At 29.2% G+C, this 21,990-nt stretch overlaps 1 protein-coding gene across 1 annotated transcript; it reads left to right on the forward strand.

Annotated features, from left to right (window-relative positions):
• The first annotated feature begins 1,462 nt into the window (after positions 1–1,462).
• Positions 1,463–6,006, forward strand: LOC108328907 (probable glutathione peroxidase 5). The gene is made up of 6 exons (XM_017562807.2): positions 1,463–1,701; positions 1,811–1,887; positions 2,020–2,081; positions 2,242–2,360; positions 5,374–5,541; positions 5,737–6,006. The coding sequence occupies exons 1-6, from the start codon at positions 1,648–1,650 to the stop codon at positions 5,767–5,769; spliced, it is 513 nt and encodes a 170-aa protein (XP_017418296.1). The 5' UTR covers positions 1,463–1,647; the 3' UTR covers positions 5,770–6,006.
• The last annotated feature ends 15,984 nt before the right edge of the window (positions 6,007–21,990 follow it).

Here is a 21,990-nt window from a genome sequence, read left to right on the forward strand (position 1 = left end):
AATATAGAAGAATTTATGATTATGGTCATGAACTTCTCAGAGCAAATCCAGGTTCAACAGTCAAAATAAAGGTTGAAAATAGTAATGATGAGTGTATATTCAATAGAATTTATGTATGTTTGAAAGGCAAGTATGGAGGAGAGTTACTAACAACAATTGGAAGAGATGGAAATGAACAAATTATGCCCATTGCATATGTTGTTTACTAGTTAGGGCAACCCCAAAATCTTTTGCCCTTGTTTTTAAAGGTTTTGGCAACGCGAAAGACTGCAGGCCGACCACAAAAGCAACTGGGTTTTACACCCAACCTGCTCCCACTGGCAGAACTATGTTGAAAGCCCCAACCTGTGCATTCGCAAGAAGAAGAAGAACCAGATATTTCGTCACTTCAATAGTGCTTCCAGAACTCTTCCTAACGAAAACAGAGATGTTAAACACTTTGGAAATCAGGGTTGCTCTAAATATTAAGTTTTAGGGCTAACAACATCACACATGGCAATCTATTCACACAACACAACACCAATCAAATTTAATAAACAATGCCTCGTCAACTAAAACAAATTACAACTCAACATAGGCAAACAACGTTACTGATAAATTAATGGAGAAGACTTAATTGACTCATTTTAAGAAGTTTATGGACTCGATTGAGACCGAAAAAAGAACGAAGACCCACTTAAGATTTGCACACAAATACGAGGACCAAACGAGAGTTTAAACCTTAAATGAATATTGTATAATCTGAGATGATAAAGAGAGACTGAAAAGAATTAAATATTAGTTTCAAGCAATAATAATTGTACTCCTTTTCTTTTTATCCATTTTTAATTAACTTATATATTATTTAATAAAACATAAAACTAAAGAGGTTGAAATTTTCATCACCATTTTTAATTCTCATTTTCTGTAGATTTAATAAATTTATTTAAATAAAGTACCTGGATTATTACTTTTTATATTTTACATTTTAATTTATAATATGAAAGAAAAATATTGTAAGAAAATATACATTACAAATTTGTGTAAAAGAAAAATAAAGGAAAGTGTAATCTATAAAGATATATAAAGAAGATTCTCTCATTTAATTTATACAAATTATATTTCTATATTACTTTTAATTATATTTTAGAATTAAAAATATTCAAATATTAAAATTAATTGTACACACTACAATACATATAACTGCTCTTTGCTATATACATTTCTTTTTCTCTTTCTGTCAACACAACTACTTTTACTATGTTTATTTTTATAAAAGTAATTAATTTTATTAGGAAGAATTACACATTATAAAATTTAATAAAATATAACTATTTCATTATTATGATTTTTATAGTTTCTAAAGTAAGAAGATGACAGTTAGAAAAAAAGAAAAAGAAAAAAGGAAAATATTGATAACTGTGGAGTTACCAATCAATTAGAAACCGTTGAATATGGAAAAGGTTGTCAACTGAACTTTAATCATGGGAAAAACGCAAAAGTGGTCCACCTGCCATGGTTGGAGGACAGTTAACCTAATGAATGAAATCTAAAGTGAAAGAGTTAAAGAGAGTACAAATTGGTAAACCCAAATATTAGCATATACAGAGTGTACACCGTCTAAATTAAGAAAGCAAAGAGATAGAGAAAGTTGTGAACTTTTCAGAAATGGGTGCTGCGGAATCAGTCTCGGAAAATTCCATCCATGAATTCTCGGTCAAGGTAGAGGAGATACTCAGAATCTCAACATCAGAAAACCCTTATTTTTTTATTATTTGATTTTGGAAACAATTATAGAAATCTCTTACCATATGGTTCATGGTTGGCACAGGATCCCAAGGGAAGAGACGTGAACCTCACCACCTACAAGGGGAAGGTTCTGCTTGTAGTTAACGTTGCTTCAAAATGGTATTTTTTTACGCACCCTCTTTATTCTAACTCGATTTTCTTTGTGTTTGGTATAAAAATTCAACCTTTCTTTCTCCTTTTCCTTTTATTGCTCCTGGGTTAACTGATTAACTCTGTGGGTGTGAATTGCAGTGGATTTACGAATTCTAATTACACCCAGTTAACTGAGCTTTACGGCAGATACAAAGCCAAAGGTACTGTTTTTTGGTTTAGTTGTTGGGCTTGCATGTTCGTGGATCCTAAATTTGTGTATTTTCAGTGACCAATTACTTTTGAACTTGGTTAGATTGAAGGGCTTGAAAAGGAATCTCTTTAACTGATCATACTTGAGAGTGTTTTGTTGGTTGATCTCAGGTCTTGAGATACTGGCATTTCCATGCAATCAGTTTTTGAAGCAACAGCCGGGGAATAGCCTGGAGGCAGAGCAATTTGCCTGTACAAGGTACAAGGCCGAGTATCCCATTTTTGGAAAGGTATGTATGATACTGGTTGTCTGTGTAAGGCATTTGGCTGCTCTAATGCTTGATTTTGTGCCCTAGATGTTTGAATAGAAAAACGATACATTGATTTTTTGGTTTGCTGTTCTAATTTTATTTTGTAATCAAATGCCGATTGGTGCAGTAGCTTTAAGTTGGTAGTCATTAGTATTTTTCAAATGGGAAGGAATAACAAGCCCTATTGCTTGAGTCCACTAAATACAACTTAGGATCTGTTAGTTGTTAATTCCTAATACTAGAGAACGGTCTGCACCCGTTGATGGTATTGATAGTGAAATAAGGTTCAAAACAATTGTAACACTAAACCGGTAAAAGTAGCAGAACGTAAATGGCTTCACCAAACAATTATACTTTTCTAAAATAAGAATTAAGCTGTGACAATAACGAGGTTGCAGCCACCGTTGCACTCCATTTGCTTGACAACACAATTTTTCTTCCAGACAAAGTGACATAGCGAGTATTTGAGACTCTCCTCCTGCTGCTTTTTCTTGGTTCCATGATTCCAGGATTGGTTGCCACCCGTCCCCTCCATGTAACTAACTTTGAATTTGTCTCATTGTGCACTAGACCTTCCATGTGGGCATCCCTTTCAGCATTTGCATTAGTAGCCGACTCAGCACTATTTTTCTTCCTTACAAGATCCTTTAAAAGTTAAAACTGTGATCTAGACATCTAGTTCTGTGTTATTTTTATTATTTATTAGGCCTGGAGAACAGACGAATAATTTGGTTAATGGAGTGAAAAGGTGTGTGATAGAGGTAGGCAACTCTAAATAATTCTGAGTTCTTGAGACGTGAGCTGCTGCTGTGGAGTTTCATGTAAAGGATTGCTTAATGGTATTAGCTAAGTAACAAAACAATGAGATAAATATTTCGCTGTAGGCTGAGAGACATGATTGGGATTTGAGCATGCAAATGCTACTATGACAAGTTGGCAACACGGACTACATTAGTAAACTTTTGGCACTTTTGGCAGTGGGAGGTATTGTTGCAATACTTTGCTTAATGCAGTGCCATGAGTAGTGCAGATTGAAGCGATGACAGGATTTCCTTGGTATGCTTTCCGATGGAAGTTTGAGGGGTTACTACTCTGAAGCTAAATATATGACCAGGATTAAGGATTAAAAGGAAAATAATAAAAAGGTATCTGGATTAGAAATAAATCTACAATTTGCAATCTGCCTGGACTTAGAATTACTAATTAGTCGCCATGCCTGTTATATGTTTGTCTTAGACATGGTCTGCATTAATTCACACGAACACTAGGAAGATGTAAAGAAAATGATAAGGAACCAAAGAAGTTAAAAGTAAATGTATCAATATATGCTTGAAAAGGGTGGACAATTAGCTAGAGCAGCTGGTGTTGTAGCAAAACTAATAATAAAAGAGGGGAAATCGGTCACATTAAAATTAGCCTCTGGGAAGGTTCATTTGATATCCAAAAACTGTTCGGCAACAGTTGGATAAGTGGGAAATGTTGGAATAAACCAAAAAAATTTAGGTAGAGCAAGATCTAAATGTTGGCTAGGTAAACATCATATATCTAATGGTTTGGGCAATGCTACTTTGATGGGATATTAATCATGTTTGTGGAGTCAGGTTGTGCCAAAGTAGAAATACACTGCGCTTCTAATACTAGGTAGGATTTGACAGGGTCTCGGAAAGTCAAGCCCCAATTATTGTTTTCCTGTCGCTCAATATTGTGAGTGTGCCTTTGTTGAACTTGTAACTGGTTTAGATGACTAGGCATTAGTCTATTTTTACTGTAAAATATAGAGCCTTGTTTAATGTGCATTAAGTATGATTCTGATAACATGTTAAAAAGTAGATCTTAAGTTTAATTCAACCTTACAAAATTAGCTTGAGGTTTGCACCCACTTATGTACTATAAATTGGTTTTATTTCTAATCAATATGAGACTTCCAACTAATACTTTGCAAGAGGTCATAGGTTAAAAATCTCACATCATCGTTGTATCAAAGGAATAAGTGCAGCAAATTGACTTGGTAGAGTTTTGGGTTTGCTGTTATCAAGGTGTTATTTGTGCCAGAAATACCCTGTTTTTTTGGAGATTAAACTCGAGAAAAAAAAGGGCTGTCTCCTTAAAATAGGGACGTTGTAAGTGCCATATACCTTATGTTAGGTAAGACTTGTCTTGAAATAAAATCCAAATGAGCATTGAGACAATGTGCTATGTTTTTTACTTATTTGAATTGTACTGTTATTTGGAAATCATGTCATTTAACATTAAAGCGTTGGTCTAGAACCATGAGGGACAGGTCTAGAGTACAGTTTTCTTCTATTAAATAAAGGCAAGGCTGCGCCAAAAAGCTTTGGCACTGCACTGTTTGCAGTCCATTGGTGTACATGGTTGGAAATAGATGCTAGAATTTTCAGGGGAGGGTTTTTTGAGCTTATTAGGGATTGAGAGTATATTGTTTAGCTTCCTTGTGGTGTTCTGCTAAAGATCTTTTCAGGGGATTGTCTACCTTGGATCTTGAGAGATTAACATGTTTTGTTGCATGGTTTGTTTTTGTGATATTTTCATTTTTGGCCTTTTTCTCCTTTGACCCTTCTCAGTTATCAATTTTCCCCTGAGGATTTCTTATCCTCCAATTTTGTGTGTTTCTCTTAAACTCTTTGTTTATATTAGAAAAAGGTTAATACTAAGTACTGTCAAATGAGCCTCATAAAATGTATTGGTGAAGGAAAAGAGATAGGAAAATCTGTTCTTGTGTTGAGACTTGGCATTTAGTTTTTTAAAGCAATGATAGATGCCAAATGAAAAGCATGTTGGCAGTGTGGTTATGTTTACAAATGACAATTTAGTAATACTCTTACAGTCTAGATTTAGCTAATTATTGTTGACTTGTTTCTTGGTGAGTTATGCATATTTGCTATTGCTATATTAATTACTACATATGGTTGTAAATTCCATTATTTAGCATCATGTTGTTAACTACATATATTAAATTCCTTTTTATTTGCAGGTACGTGTCAATGGACCTAACACAGCACCTGTCTACAAATTCCTTAAAGCAAATAAATCAGGATTTTTGGGTTCTAGGATAAAGTGGAATTTCACCAAGTTTCTGGTTGACAAGGAAGGGAAAGTCCTAAAGCGTTATGGTCCAACCACCTCACCGCTGTCCATTGAAGTATTACTCTCTCTCTCTCTCTCTCTCTCTCTCTCTCTCTCTCTCTCTCTCTCTCTCTCTCTCTCTCTCTCTCTCTCTTATATAAGATTATGCAATCTCACAGGGCACTCTAAGAATATACAATGATATTTTGTGTGAAAAATGTAGATATGTGTGGCTCTTGAAACTTGAAATTATTCTCGTTTGCCTTTACAGAAGGACATCAAGAGGGCATTGGGGGAGGCTTGAAAGACTCTACAATCACTTCAAATTGGTGCTCTCTTGTTGAAGATGATTGAAACACAAGGAATGTATATTTGTAGATGTTTCTTCTAGTGTTGATTTCTTATATATTTCATGTCTAGGGCTTTAGAATTCTGTTTTGGTTTTATGATGTAAATCGTTACTTAAACTGATTAATGAACATTAGTTTGAGTTGTTTGTTTTGATGATTGTGACCTAAAAATGATCTCTCTTTGACTTGGACTATGGTGTTATTTGGCAGAAATTTCCATATATTCTCATCACCATCCATTATAATTTTCTTTCTGGTGTTGACTCCATTATGGGAAGGTAAGTATTGAAAGAGAGATGTTAATAATGAACACTATTATTTGGTGCATTTCATCTGAGCCATATATTGAACACTAATAATGAATGAATCTTACATGGATTTTATTGGATAGTAAAAAGAAAAGTAAATATGAAATGAAAAATGGGACCCTAGCATCTTATCTTCTATGATAAAATCCCATTCAGATAAACCTCCCTAAATAATTTCCAAAAGGTTAAGGTAAGTTAAAAAGAATAAAGCAATTATGATAGTGAGTGAACCATCTCATTGATTAAGATATATATTACAATGGCTACACCTGAACCATGTGACCATTATGACAATCACTCAATCATTTCATACCTTGTTAATGAGAACTCAAGATATTATATCTATATATTCTATTTTAACAGTTTCGGCCATATTCATCAAAATAACTATTTCTTTAACTTACTCTAGCAAGGTTTTGTAGTCAATTTTACAATATAATTTCAAACATTTACACTTTTTAGGATATATTAAAAAAACTTCTGAAACACATGTTTCTGGAGATATTCTTAGAAATCATATTTCGGATATCATCGAAAATACATATTTTCTAGAAAGTGTAAGGATATCATCATTTGCTTTCTTGAATTATAGTAATAAGTGCACCTATGAAGTATGAGGTGAAGAAAGGAATAGTCAGAACATGGGCTCGGCCGCCCCACGAAAGAAGCCCACCTTGCATTGTACTGGACTGAACCCTATAAATCATAGGTTATTGTTTCCCGCACCACCACAATTACTAACTTCACCACTGTCACTGCTTCCACCATCGCACCGCTGCTACAGAAAAAGAAGAGAGGAAGAACAGCGTAAAGAAGAAAATATGAAAAGCAGAAAAAAATTCATTTTAAAAAGTTTTTCCAGAACGTATTTCATGTGTTTCAAAAATACTTTTAAACCACATTTCATGTATGGGTATTCTGAAAAAAATCATTTTGAAAGGTATTTAATGAGTTCCGGGATTATTTTTTTCAACATTCCCGTTCTGAAAAATATATTCCGGAATATAATTCATACGCTCTGAAAATTATGTTATGAGAATTTTGTTTCAGGAATTCTGTTTTGGTAATTTTGTTTCAAAAAGCTTTCAAAATATGTAGAGTGATTCTTCCTACACCTCACTCAGTTCATCCTGCATCCCCAAATTTACCTGTTTGTCCTTTATTTAATAAAAAGTCAAAACGGTAATTAATGAATTTAATTTTTTTAACCCCAACTATTTTCCTAACTCCCAACCACAAAAATATTTGTTGGTTATAAACCCTGAGGTGCCCTGTTCTTCGTTTTGCACTGTAGCACTTCACTGGTTTACTGTATTGTGTATTGAATTGGATTGAGTTATGGTTAAAATTCTCGGTCGGGGTGGTAATAGTGCTGTTGAAAGATTTGGAGATATACTGTGCAGGAGGAAGAGGAAGAAGACACTGTGAGGTCCGGTGAAGAACACAGGTACGCAACCGCACTTCGAGGTGCGGAAAGACCCAGCCGCACTTCGAAGTGTGTTTTCTATTTTGAGGGCCGCACTTTGAAGTGCGGTTATGTGTTTTTTTTATTTGCATGCTTATTTTATTTTATTTAATCTTTTTTTGTTTATTTGATGCATTTTTTTTATTTATAGTTATATTACTACATTATTAATTATTTATAGTTATAGTTATATTTATAGTTATATTACTACAATTGTATTATTAACATATTATATACAAAAAAATAATTAATAATGTAATAAAAAATATTCAAACAAATAAAAAATAATATAAAAATTTAAAAAAATTACATATATAATAATTAAATTATTACAAATAAATTCAAAATAATAATTATTATTTATTTCAATAAAAAATTTATTTATTATTTCAATTTAAAAAAAATTAAAAAAGTTAAATAAAATTAAATACATTATTATTATTAGTATCTACTGGTTCACATTAGTATCTAGTGGCTATATAGTGTCAATAAACCATTTTACATTAGTATCTACTAGTATAAAAAAACAATTTTACATTAGTATCTACTCATATAAAAAAACCATTTTACAGTAGATATAGTGTCAATAAAAATTGAAAAAAAATCATAACATCAAAAGATTTCAACCACACATTCAATTCAAATAAACAAACTAGTGTCAAAAGCCTATTATTCTCTAAACTGGATATTAGATCACATACATATCAGATCACATACATATAGAGATATTTAATTAAAAAAACTAAGTTTCAAAACGAAGGTTCAAAACGACATTTAAAAAACGCAAAACGCAGTTCTTCTTTGCCGCACATCGAAACGCGGCGCTGTGTATGTGTGCCGCAGATCGAACTGCGGTTCGTGCTTACCGCAGTTCGAAATGCGTTTATCCTTGCCGCATATCGAAATGCGGTTCTGATCCGTGCACCTCCAACGAGCTCCGAACACGACCCAGCAACCGAACCAACCACATATTACAGCAAACAAATATAGTAGATGCAAGCTACTAACCTGGACGCCAGCTCAGATCTGTGAGGAAAACGGAGGAACGCGAGCAGCTTGGGATGGCAGAGACAACACGGAGAGAAAAAGAGGGAGGAAGGAGAGGGTGTAGGTTAGAGTTTCACTGTGTGAGATGCGGTAGGGAAGAAGGGGAGTTAAAATTTAACTAAACTTTTTAAATTTTCTCTCTCCTCGTTGACTGTGACAAGAGCACACTTTGAAATTAAATTTTTTTTTGGAGGTGCAGGACGAGGGTGGTGAGGTGCAGGGAGAATGACTCAAATATGTAATCTAAAAATAGCTTTTTCAGATAACAAAATGATTATTTCAAAAGTTTGAAGAGATGCAGAAAGAAATTATGGGGGTGCAGGGAGTAAAAGCGTATACCATACTAGTTTGGCACAAATCGATGTGGGACCTGCAATAAAACAGAGGTGAGAACCCAGTTTACAATTTGAAGCTTGAACTGGAGAGAGAGTGTTTCATCCTACACCTCCAAGATATCATCCTGCACCTCCAAAAATTACATTTTTAACCTTCTAACATTTCATCCTACACCTTTAATTTTTTCAAAATTTTCATTTTCAACTTTAATGAATATTTTTTCATTTTCTTTTCTTTCTTATTCACCACTTTAATAATAATTTAATTTAGTTTAAAATTTAAATATTATTTAATATAATTTTATATTTTAATAATTATTAAAATATAATTTATATTATAATAATAATTGTATTAAAAACTTATAAATAAAATAATAAAAATAAAATTAATAATAATAAAAAAAATATTTATAATAATGTATTTAAATATATTAAATTATATTAAATTATATTAAAATATTAAATTAAATCCAATAATTATTAAAGTTAAAAAAACAAAATTTTGAAAAGATTTGTTAATCGGATATGCATATCCGATAAGTAATATTACGGATATCCATATCCGATCAACAATTGTTTTTAGAAATTTATTTTTTATTTAAATTTTAATAATTATTTAATTTAATTTAATATTTTAATATAATTTTAATGTATTTAATTATTTTATTTAATATAATTTTATTTGATTTTAAATAAATAATTATTTTTAAAATTTTGTCTTTTATTTAAATTTTAATAAGTATTTAATTTATTTTAGTATTTTAATATAATTTAATATATTTAAATATATTAAATATTTTATTTAATTTAATTTTTTATTTATTGTTATTATTTTTATTTTTATTATTTTATTTTTATAATTTTAATATAACTAATATTATAATATAAATCATTAATAATTATTAAAATATAAAATTATATTAAATAATATTTGAATTTTAAATTTAATTATTATTAAGGTGGTGTAGAGTGTTTTTAATAAGAAAAAGAAAAAAATGAAAAGATATTTTTTAAAGTTAAAAATGAAAGTTTTGAAAAAGTTTGAGGTGTAGGATAAGAATGAAATGTTAGAAGGTTAAAATTGGAATTTTTGGAGGTGCAGAATGAGAATTTGGAGGTGTAGGATGAAACACTCCTGGAGAGATGAAAAGAAGGGTTGAAATGAAAGCCTGGTCGTGATGTCATGGCTGCCAGCAAGCTGTTTTGACAGTGACAAGGTTTTGGCTGTGACATGCAACGACACAGTACACGTGACTGTGGGCATGCATATGCATAAGTAGATTTCATGAATGACTTAGAATCATGATTCTTACTTATATTCTGGCCTCGTGTGGAAATCAGAATGCATGTGTCTTCTCACAGTCACATTCAACAGTAACATGAGCATCATGCGATCGGTCGATATTTGTTTCATTATCATTGGTTTCTCTCTGTCCAAGATTCTCTTCTTCCGTCCACACATTCATGTCTTGTCAAGATTTTATTTTCTCACTTACCACTACTTAAGTCTATAAGTTTCTTCGTTTCAACTTTCTACTATGTTCATCTTTATTTCTCAAAAAACTCACATCTACTGTCTTTAACTTACACTGTCTCCATTTATGTATATTTTATATTTGGGATGTAAGTTAAAAGAAAAATTAAATATATTTGTAGTTTTTAATTTTGATGTGAAATTAAAATTAACTTCTGTTTCAAATTTTTGATATAATTTTATTTTCAAGCTTTAAAAATAAATAAATAAAATTATTCTGTTTAATTGTGTTAATTTGATATATCAAATAATGTTTTAGACTAATACTAGAACTCTTTATCCTGTTTGATTAAACTTAAATACAGTTCTAAAATATTGTGATAAAAAAAATTTAGTATTTTTAAATTAAAAGGATTATACTTATTTATTTTTAAAATTTGATGTTTAAATTATATTAAAAATTAAATATAAAAGAATTTGAATTTTGAACTAAAATTTTAAAATTAAAATTATATTTAACAAAAAAAATCATAAAAATTCAACAAAAAGAATTAATCAAATTTTATTTGTGGCTTCCTTTGTTTGACTGGACTGAACGACGAGGAAAATAAATTTATAGATTAATATGATGTGTAATATGTGAAGAGAAAACAGAAAAAAATGGTTTTGAAAATTTGTGGGGTTTACTTGTATTAGTTTTTTGTTTAATTTTATTCTTATCTTGTCAAATCAATCATGTTATGCAACTTTTAAAAAAGTGCTTCTTTTTCTTACCTATTGTTGTAATGTAGCAATTACAAATATTTACTTGTTTTTCTTTTTGAATTTATTTATTCTCTATTAATCTCTCCGACATAATCAAGACACTATGTTGAATGACATGAAGAATAAATAAGTGATAAACATAATTGTTGAAATTAGATAAAAACAAGCGAGGTAAGATAAATGAGAAGTAATAATGTTTGTTAAAAAGAAGTAAAGAAAAAAAAAAGAATTTTAGTAAAATGGTAATGAAATTGGAACTTGTCAAAGTTTTCAATCTCTTAAGTATACTATATCTTAGTACAAAAGTAGGGATATAGTATAAGGCGATTATGTTTAAAAAAAATTTCTATACAATGTAAGGTTTTTAGGGCATTGAGAAACAAGAAAAGAAAATTGAATAAAACATTTTAGAAATTGAAATCAACTAATGTAAAGTAAAAATATTTGAAAAATTCTTACAAACAAATTATGGTATGTTTTGATGTAAGTCTAAAGGCAGAGGTTCTAGAATATTGAAGGGGACAAAAAGAATTCTTCAAACACAATAATTGTTGGTTTGTCGGATAAATGCTTCGGTTTCAATTGCTTTCACACTTCTTTTGATTTTTATATTATATATTCGTTTAAGCTATTGCAGTACGATAATCAATTGCTTCATACTATTATATCAAAACCCTTTGTTAAAAAATTATAAACAAAAAGTCAGCGGTTTTTAAAGTATTTGACAAAAGAAGAGAGTGTATAATAATTTAATTTATTTATTTTTAATATTTATATTTTAATAATTTTAGAAGAGTGTAGGATCTTATTTATGGTTTATTCCATTCAAAATGCATGTTTATAAGCCAAGGAAATTGCATAAATCTCCTAATATCTTTAGTTTGTACACATAATCTATAAAAAAGAACTTTATGACATTTAATTTTAACAAGTGTCATCAATCTTATTTAATAGAGTTTTTCAATAAATATCCTAAATAAAATGTCCAAACTTAGAACAATAACATTACACAATTTTTTTTAAGGAACGGTAACCTAGTGTTACCTAATTTTACAAAAGGAACAAAGTTTCATTTTGAAGCATACATACTAGGTATTAACTTTTTTTTTTCATAATAGTGCATTAGATTACATATTAGCATAAATATTAGTGGATCGTAATCAATAATTTTAAAAAAATATTTTAATATATAATTTCTGTATAAAATTATTAGAGTTTGTTTTGTACACATTTTAAGATAACTTAGTTAGTTGACTTTCTCTTTCTTTTTGCATGTTTATTGGACCATTTTTACTTTACATGTGAACATTACTAAAAAATTATAAATTTCTTAATTATTAACAATATCAAGTCATATTCTTGTGTTGAAAGAAGAAGTATGTAAGCTATAAATCTGATTATTATATATCATTTTCACATATGACTTTATAAATAACTAGTACCATGCCACTGATATATACAAACAAGGCATTCTATTAAAGTCTACTTTAAAGTATAGTAGGATCCTTCATTCTAATGACTCTTTGGGCTTTCATATTAGATAGTTTACTAAATGTGGTAAATCTTGTATATTATAGAAGTGTTTTCGGTGACAATGTGAATTAAATATGGTTATAAAGTTTTTATTATCGGTTAATTAACTATCTATAATTTTTTAACTTACATGATAATTTTTTCTACAGAATTGGCATCTTCAGAATAATTAATTTGTGTACTTAATTTATTACCATCATCAGACTTAAAATTTATATGTATGATTATAAGAATTCTATCGTCTTTATTAACAAGATAAAAATAAAATTTAATTTTTGTTGTTGTTTTTATGATAGTTTAAAAAATTAAAGAAAATTTAATTGAAAAAATAAAACAATAATACAAAATGATAAAGATTAATTGAAATAACTTGACTTGATGATACTGATTATAATGAAATAAATGTAAATTTAAAGTAATATAACAAACGAAAGATCTTGGATAGAGTAGATTGAAAACATTAAAATAGTTTGAAAAACAAATGAATAAAAATATAAAGAATACATTGATGCATAACATGTACTTTTGAATAACCAAATATAAATAAATGTGATGGAATAATAGGTATAAAATGAAATAAAGTGAATAATTTTAAATGATCGAGAAACTAATGTATAGTGAGAGATAAATAGGTAAATAAGAAAAGACATCAAGTGTTTTTTCATTAGTAATTATAGTATGCCTTTAGAATTATACATACTTATGTAATATGTTTTCTAAAAAATACTAATTCTAACATACACTATTATTTATTGATGGTTGAAATCTAATTTATATAATTAATGACATGTTATTTAACCCCCTTACACTTTAATCCTGATAAATTTTAGTGACATATTATGTTATTAAGTGGTCCATTAAAGTGAACACGATTATATTTAAATTTATGGTTTCTATTTAAAAAAATGACGATGTCCCATAAAACACCACTTCTTACTAACGAAGGAAACAAGGTTCTGCATCAAAATTATAAGTAGACAAACTCTAATTTTATGTACTTGCTTCCATCACACAATGTTTGATTTTCATCATTGAGAAATTTATTAAAGTCATTATGATAGCCTTTCATTCGAAACAACATCTATACTCAAGGCTGTGATCTACCTATATTAATACATTCTTGCCTACAATCCCTAAATGCTTAATTTATCATTGTTTCCATTGGATTTTCAAAATGAAATGTCTCTTGTATATCATCTTCACTTTCAGAAATATTCACAATTGTTTCTCACCATGAAGATTCCATATAACATAACTTTTAGGAAATAATGTTAAAATCAAGTGCTCCTAAACAATGCCTCTAGTTTTCCATTTCATAAACCCACATTTGGGACATGGACATCAAATTGTATCTCCATTAACGAATTCTCAAAAGAAAAATCTAAGATTTTTTTTTAAATCAATTAAGAATTCAACTGTATTTTGAGGCTTAGCAATCCAATATTTATCCATTCAAAAAGATACTTAAATAAAATAACAATGATATTTTATAAAATACACTAATACATGAAAAGAAAAATTATAGGTTAAAATCCTTTGATGGTCTTCATATTAGTACAAGAATCTCAATCTTCTCATTTTAAGTTGTCTCGATTGGGTCCTCAATTTGGAAAATGTGTAACAAATAAGTCTTTTCCGTTAAGTTGTAAGAAATTACGTCAAGACTTGCTAATGTGGTGCACAATAGACATGTTGATGTGAATGATTTTATTACGTGGAATAAGGGTTTAAATTATGACGTGGAATTGAGGTTTAATTTTTGACGTGAAATTGTTTAATTGGTGAACGTGGTTAGGAAACAAAGTTAGGGATTTGGTGCAGTACATATTACAAATTTTGAAACTACAGATTTGGAATTTCGAAAGAGGAATATTGAAAAAGGATTTAGGGATTTTGAAAGAGGGATATCGAAAAGGAATTTAGGGATTTCGAAAGAGGGATATCGAAAAGGGATTTAGGGATTTCGAAAGAGGGATTTGCAAATAGAAGACAAACACATTGTGATAGAGATTTAAAGATCAATGGGATAAAAGACAAAGACAATCAACTAGGAATTTCAAAACAGTTAGGGAACAAAGTTTCACGACAGTTGAGGTAAGTTTGAATTAGTGGTTGGTTGTGGGTTGCGTTTTGATTTTGGGGATAGGAAATGAGTTTTACATTTTGGTTCTGGCAAATGGGTTTTACACCCAACCTCCTTGCGGCGCTACTATTATGTTGTATCCCCCAACCATTTCATGTGCAATACGAAGAAGAACAAGACATTCCTCAGCTAAACAATATTCGAGTTCCACCTTCGACAACCACTTCTTTCACAAGACAAATAAGAACAAGACATTCCAGCTAAAACAACCTCTTTAAATGTTAGGACAAGCAAAATAATGTTAAGGCAAACACTACAGTCTATGAAATTAATCAACAATGACACGTCCTTCACTAAATATTACAGCTCAACACGTCATAATGTTGTTTCTTACCACTTAATAGAAAAGACTTATTTGTTACACATTTTCAAAATTAAGGACCCAATTGAGACAACTTAAAACTAGAGGACTGAATTAAGATTCTTATACATACAAATATGAGGATCATGGTTTCAACCAAAACTATACTAATAATAAATTATAGCTACAATACTCATATTAGCCATGCCAACTCAATACTAAGAAGTCATCAAAAACAAAAAAAAATCGTGGAATATATAGAAAAAACAACAATTGAATTAAAAAAATAGAATACTTGTTTCCAAATGAATTCAAATTACCTTCAAAACTTCTATTTCATCTAGATATCTTATTGTTGAAGTTTTAGATAAAAAAAAATATGACACTCACCCAATTTTAAAATCCTTCCACATTAATTGAGAAACAGAGAATCAAACAACCTAAGAACAAATAAATGACATATACTTGTCATGGTAGGCAACAAGATGGATTTGGATTATTAACTATAGTTGGCCTTAAGTTTCTCATTCTGAAATTTATTCGATAAGTGAAAAATCACCAACAAAAAATTTGCAAAATTAAAATTGAAAAAGAAGATAGATAGTGAGAACCCATAATCGCTCCATTAAAAAATGAAAAAAAAAGTGAATAGTTAGAATCACATTACACCGGTAGACCATTCGAAAAGGCAAGATTAAAAATGGAACGTACCTACTTAGTCTTCTTCCATAGTTGACGAGCTACAACCGATGATTTTGCGAGTTAGGGCAAAAATATATTAAACAAATATGTGAGAGAAAAACACAAAAGATGATGGAGGACCATCTAGAGGACACATTGAACCTATGCTAAAGCAATGGCAAAGAGAATGAAAGAGGAAGATGGACCTCAAAGAACCCTACTTCTGTGGTGGATTATTTATTAATCTCTTCATTTCTCGTAACATCGTTTGCAAAACTTGTACATATTTTTCTTTTATGCCTTGTATTTGGGCCAAGAACCTTGTTTAGTGTTGATTGAGTATATTATCTCAAGTCAAAGGGGATTAACACCACATTTGGGTCTTGGAATTTGATTAACGCCTCATTTGGGCTTGTCTTAGGCCTTGAAGAATCATTTGGACTTAGAAGAGTGGAGGAACACCCTCATTGACCGATCATTTAAGGGAAAGGCTCTCATGCATCCCCTTGGATGGTTGGTGAAGGGAAATGCTCTCATTCACTCCCCTTGGACAAAGGAAGTTTCTAGAACCTTTTTTAAAGTTCAAAGCATCTTTATAGATACATGAACTCTTTTCTTTTCTAGAGGGTTCCCCTTCTCCTGTAAAAGGAGAACTCCTCCCATTATAAATTCATCTTGGAATTGAATATAGTGAAACTTTGCCAAATTGATGTCTCACTTTCTCTAAAATCTAGCTCTCTCTTATAAGATTGACCGAACTTCCTTCAAAAAACTATCCCAAGTCACTCTTCATCAAGCACTTCCTTCATCAATTTATGTCTTCCGTAGAGTTACTCTAGGACTCCTCATCAAACATCTTCAAGAGAGTTCCATCGAAAGAGGGAGAAATGGTGAAGGTTTAAGGAACAAAGGGGAAAAAAAAAGTAAAGATAACAAATGTATTATAATTTAGGTAGGTTATAAACTTTTTAAAAAAACAATTAAAAATCTCAATATTAATATTATTTTAGACGATCGATGATATTATTTTGAATCATATTAATTTGTGGAGAGTTTTTATAACCTCTCCAAAATAATCATACTAAATATAATTTTTTCAGTTAAAATTACCTTTTTCTTTACCATGTGTTATAATAGTCCTAAAAGACTTATCAATTTATTTTGGGTGAAAATAACTACTCACCAAAACGATTTTTGTAAGTCCCACTTTTATAGATTAAAAATAACATAATCAACAGTTTAGTATTCAATTCATTTTATAAGAATTAGAACTTATAATTAGAATTTCATCATCTTGATTAAAAAGGTATAAATCAAAATTAACTATATTTGTCGATTTATCATTTTTTTTACAAAAATCTTTCAGGAATTAAAGAAAAAAAAGTACAAAATGATAAATACTAATTGAAATAACTTGGTTTGAAGAACAATAATTGTAAGGAAATATATGTAATCGTAATGTAACGAATTTCATGAAGTAATTTGTGAAATTATAACTAGCATCAGAGTAATTTCAAAGCAATAAAAATTGTCTCAAAAGCAAACGAACATAAATATAAATCTACATCTAAATACCATATGATAAAAGCGATTAAAGGTAAAATAAAGCAAAATTTAAAAGATTACAAAAATGTAAAGTGAGAGATAAATACCATAAATAAAAGAATACAGGAAGAAAAATTAAATATCACGGAGATCTTTTAACTTAATCAATTTTATCTGTTTTATACATACTTATAGTTTTCTTTAGTAGTTTATGCTTTCGAATAATTGATGAAGCTCCTCCATTCTTTTCAATTTTTCTTTTTAACAATAATTATAAGATAAAGTTTTGCAATAATCTTTTATTGTTTTTGAAATATTAAAAAGTTGAAATTTAAAGGTACTGATGTACATGCAACAATTGCCGGTGTAAATATCTTGAATACTAAAAAAAAGTTCTATTGTCGTTTCATAATATTATATAATTGCTAAACATTTTTTGTTTTTTTTTTCCGTAACATTACAAAAGACTCTTAATTATTTACCTAAAGATCTCTTTAGCTCACGACTCATGGCCACCATATATTTATAAGCTACTTCACTATTTTATTTTTAAATAAGCTAAAACTGAGATATACAAATTAGAAGATATTATCTTCCGGTAATTGTTGTTTATATGTATTTTTAATGAGTTAAATATATTTTTAATCTTTAAATTATTATAATAAATGTTTTATTTTTAAATTAAATTATAAAATATTTAGTATTTTATTAAAGTAATATAAAATATATTTTTTAATAGAGGATATGTAGAATGTTTTTAATGTGAGTAAATGAATCATAATAAGTTACAATATAATCTTTACATATATATATATATATATATATATATATATATATATATATATATATATATATATATATATATATATATATATATAGGAAGAATGATTTATATAACTTTCATAAAATGTTCTGGTACAAAATATTTTTTTAATGTAATTTAGAAAAAAAAAACAAATTTTTTATTATAGATTAGAGAAAAAGAAACTTATTTAACCATTTTTTTAACCTACCAATAACTCTTAAACATCAAATTTCCTGCTAATTGCAACCATCCCAAAAACTTATATTTGATCCTTTCAAGAAAACAATCTTAATTATGTACTCAATTTTTAAACTACCATCTAACTATTCCTCCATATAATATTTTCTCAAAAACATATTTCAAGTTTTTAATGACATTTAACGTGATAAATAGTTTGCTTTAAAGAACCAAATGGTTTGTAGAATTGGCTTAGAAAAACACATGAAAAATGAGAAAGTGAAAGCTTCTTTAAGAGATTATTTGAAATAAAAATATATAAACTGAAAAAACTTGGATCAAGAGATATTAACCCATCTATATCAGCTCTATATTTTTCAGACTTTCATTCCAAAACATAAAAAAATCATATTCTTCTTACATAAAGTTTGAATGCTTATTTCTCTCAAACCATAATTGAAGTCTTTAGATAATCTTTATCCCCTCTGTCCCCTCTCCACACATTGAATCATGTGACAGATGAACAAACAGTTTCTCAAAACTCACTCTGCTATTAATTAATCTCATCAAACCCTCTCAATAATATACGTAATTTTCATCTGCATGCATGATTGAACCAAGATATCACAAACTTAACATATCTGAGTCCTTTACACTCAGCAAGAATAAATATATATATGTTGATTACCTGTTGACAACTGTATGGCCTAAACCAATTTCTGGTTGTTTTTCAGTTAAACTAGAGCAAGATTTTTCGAATACGGTCTTAGATTTTGATACCACAAATGGAAAACATATTGAGAAAGAGATATTCCATCAATGATGAGAAGCTGGAATTATGAATAAGAAAGTTGATGAACAGTTGTAACACAGAAAAAAGAGAAATGATAAGTGTGTGAGGACATCTGAATTAATGGAAGGAAAAATAAGAAAAGAAGGAAGAAGATAAATATAGAAACAGTGTGGTAGGAAGAGTACAGTAGGTGAATAGAAGCACGGTAGAAAAGTTAAGGGAAAGCGATTATGGAGGGGGACAAGGAAGAGTCTTACTTAGCAGAAGTGGATGAGAAGTCCTTCTCAAATGGGTTTGGCGATAAGGAGACAAGGTCATAGGTGTCACTTAGATATCTTAGGTGGACAGTGGGACATGTCCTATTTCCACACCCACGGGCCACAATATGCAATCCACCACAAATTTCCTTCACTCATATCTTCAACCTTTCAACCTCTTTCCCTATATATATATATATATATATATATATATATATATATATATATATATATATATATATATATATATATATATATATATACATGCTTAAATTCTCGCCATTGGGACCACAACCTCATCTTCAACTTCGACACCCACCTTGCCAAGTTTCAATGACAGCAACTTCTGCCATGTTCTCATCGCTGAGGGCTTCAAAGCTTCGACCTTGGGGGCGGTGTTCTAAGTACATTCGGCAACAGAGGACCAGGCTTTACATCATTTGGAGATGCACTGTGTTACTCTTGTGCTGGCATGAGTAATTTCGTTTTGTTACAGACTATGATGTCGCTGCTTGGTGCCACTGCATGCTTCGGTTTGGGGTTCCAAATTTTGCTGATCAATTCATCGTGTTTTTGGTTTGTATGTGGTGAAAGTAGATGAATGAAGCAGGGTACCTAGTGATTAATGTGTAAATTAGAATATGTATGAAGAAAAAGGAGTCAATGATTCTAAGGTGAAGTGATTGTAAAATCGGCCTCTGGCCCCAGTTTCATTGATTATAGTTTTGACATGACACTCGCATTTTAACTTGTCTGTAGTAGCATTTTGGTTTTATTAAGGTCAGGGGTTCAATTTCGACGCTATAACGTTATGAATTTATGATCCACTGATGTTTCTGGAATGCTTCTGGAAAACAGAGTGTTGGACATGGCTTCCTTTATATAAAGTTATCTATCTGAATAATTTAATGTATACAAGGGAATCATCTAGCTCCTTTTGGGCAGTTTCAGATTTTAGAATACAAAGGGTAGTAGGATTAATAAGCATTGTTTACTAGTTACTTTATTATTTCAAAATTTATTCTATATTTTAATCGTTTTAAATTTTTCTCTCATCGTGTTAAGATTTTTATTTTATTTTATTTAATGTGGTTATACTTCGAGAAGCTATAATGCAACGAGAGGAAGGATCATGCTGTTGCCTTCTGTTTGTTGTTTTAGATTTTAAGTGATTGTAGTGCTTTCCGTCGTTGAGTGTGACAAGAAATAATGTTTTGACTTACATTCTTTTGTTTCCATTCTTGCAGAATCCAATTGTAAGTAACTTGGTTTAAATTTGCAACCACTCGTATAATTGTATAATGTTGTAAATTGGTTTTGTAGTTAATGTAAAGTTTCTAATACACTTTTGTATCCTTATATATCGATCTTGAAAATGAGATTAACTATTAATGAATATCTGATAATATATAAAATAATTGATTTAACAAACAACCAACTTTATTAAAATAGATTTTAATTCATAACTCTATTACTATTTTAAGAAGAATCTATCTCAATCTTATAAAATTGATTTATAAGATAAGATTTATTTTCACTTATATTAAAAATATAATATTAATTCAAGTATTATAATAAATAAATAAAAAATGAAACAATATATATAAAAAAAATCCATAAATTTATTACCTTGGGTTAAAATGAGATTACATCCAATTAAAAAACATAAAGTGAAAGATTTATAATTTCACTATATTAAATATTTCTTTTCTTAAAGAGCCATAAGTAATATTAGAAACAAAATGAAACAAATATAATATGGATTATATCTATAATTTTATTATCTTCAAAGTAATATCATGACATATATAATTCTTTTCATAGTTTATTATATTTTACTGTATTAATGCATTAGATATTATTTCCTATTTCCAATTTGTTTGTTAAGCATAAGTGAATGTTAAATTTGAATTGGGTGATAACAAAAGTTGCATGATAGGATGGATTCAATAATGATGAAAGATAGAATGTTGACGGTAGGAGTAGTTCTACCTGTTGTCTACTTTATTTTTTGAGTTGTTGGATATAGTTAATGTCTGAATTTGATATTTAGAAAATTTAATTCGGTGAGTATTCCTTTCTTGAACAAATAATGTATTGTGACACAAAAATGATACATCATATTGTCATACTATTCTACTAACTTCATAGATAGTTAATATATTGATCCAAGTTGTAGAGAGATAAATTTTGAAAAAAAAGAAGACAATTTATGAAATTTAAACTTATTTAAGAGACGTTTCACAAATATTATTTTAAGATTTTATCGTTTGATTGGAATAAGATTTCTGTCGTTAAAAATATTTAATTAGGATTAATCCACACACACACACACACACACACATATATATATATATATATATATATATATATATATATATATATATATATATATATATATATATATATATATATATATATATATATATATACACGTGTGTGTATATAGTAGAGCAGGACATTGACTTATAAAAGTAAAAACTCCTCATTAACTTGAAAAAGTAAATTTCCAAAATAATGAATGATCTTTCAGTAACATAAAATAA

This window comes from Vigna angularis, chromosome 2, assembly GCF_016808095.1.
Source record: "Vigna angularis cultivar LongXiaoDou No.4 chromosome 2, ASM1680809v1, whole genome shotgun sequence".
Taxonomy (NCBI): domain Eukaryota; kingdom Viridiplantae; phylum Streptophyta; class Magnoliopsida; order Fabales; family Fabaceae; genus Vigna; species Vigna angularis.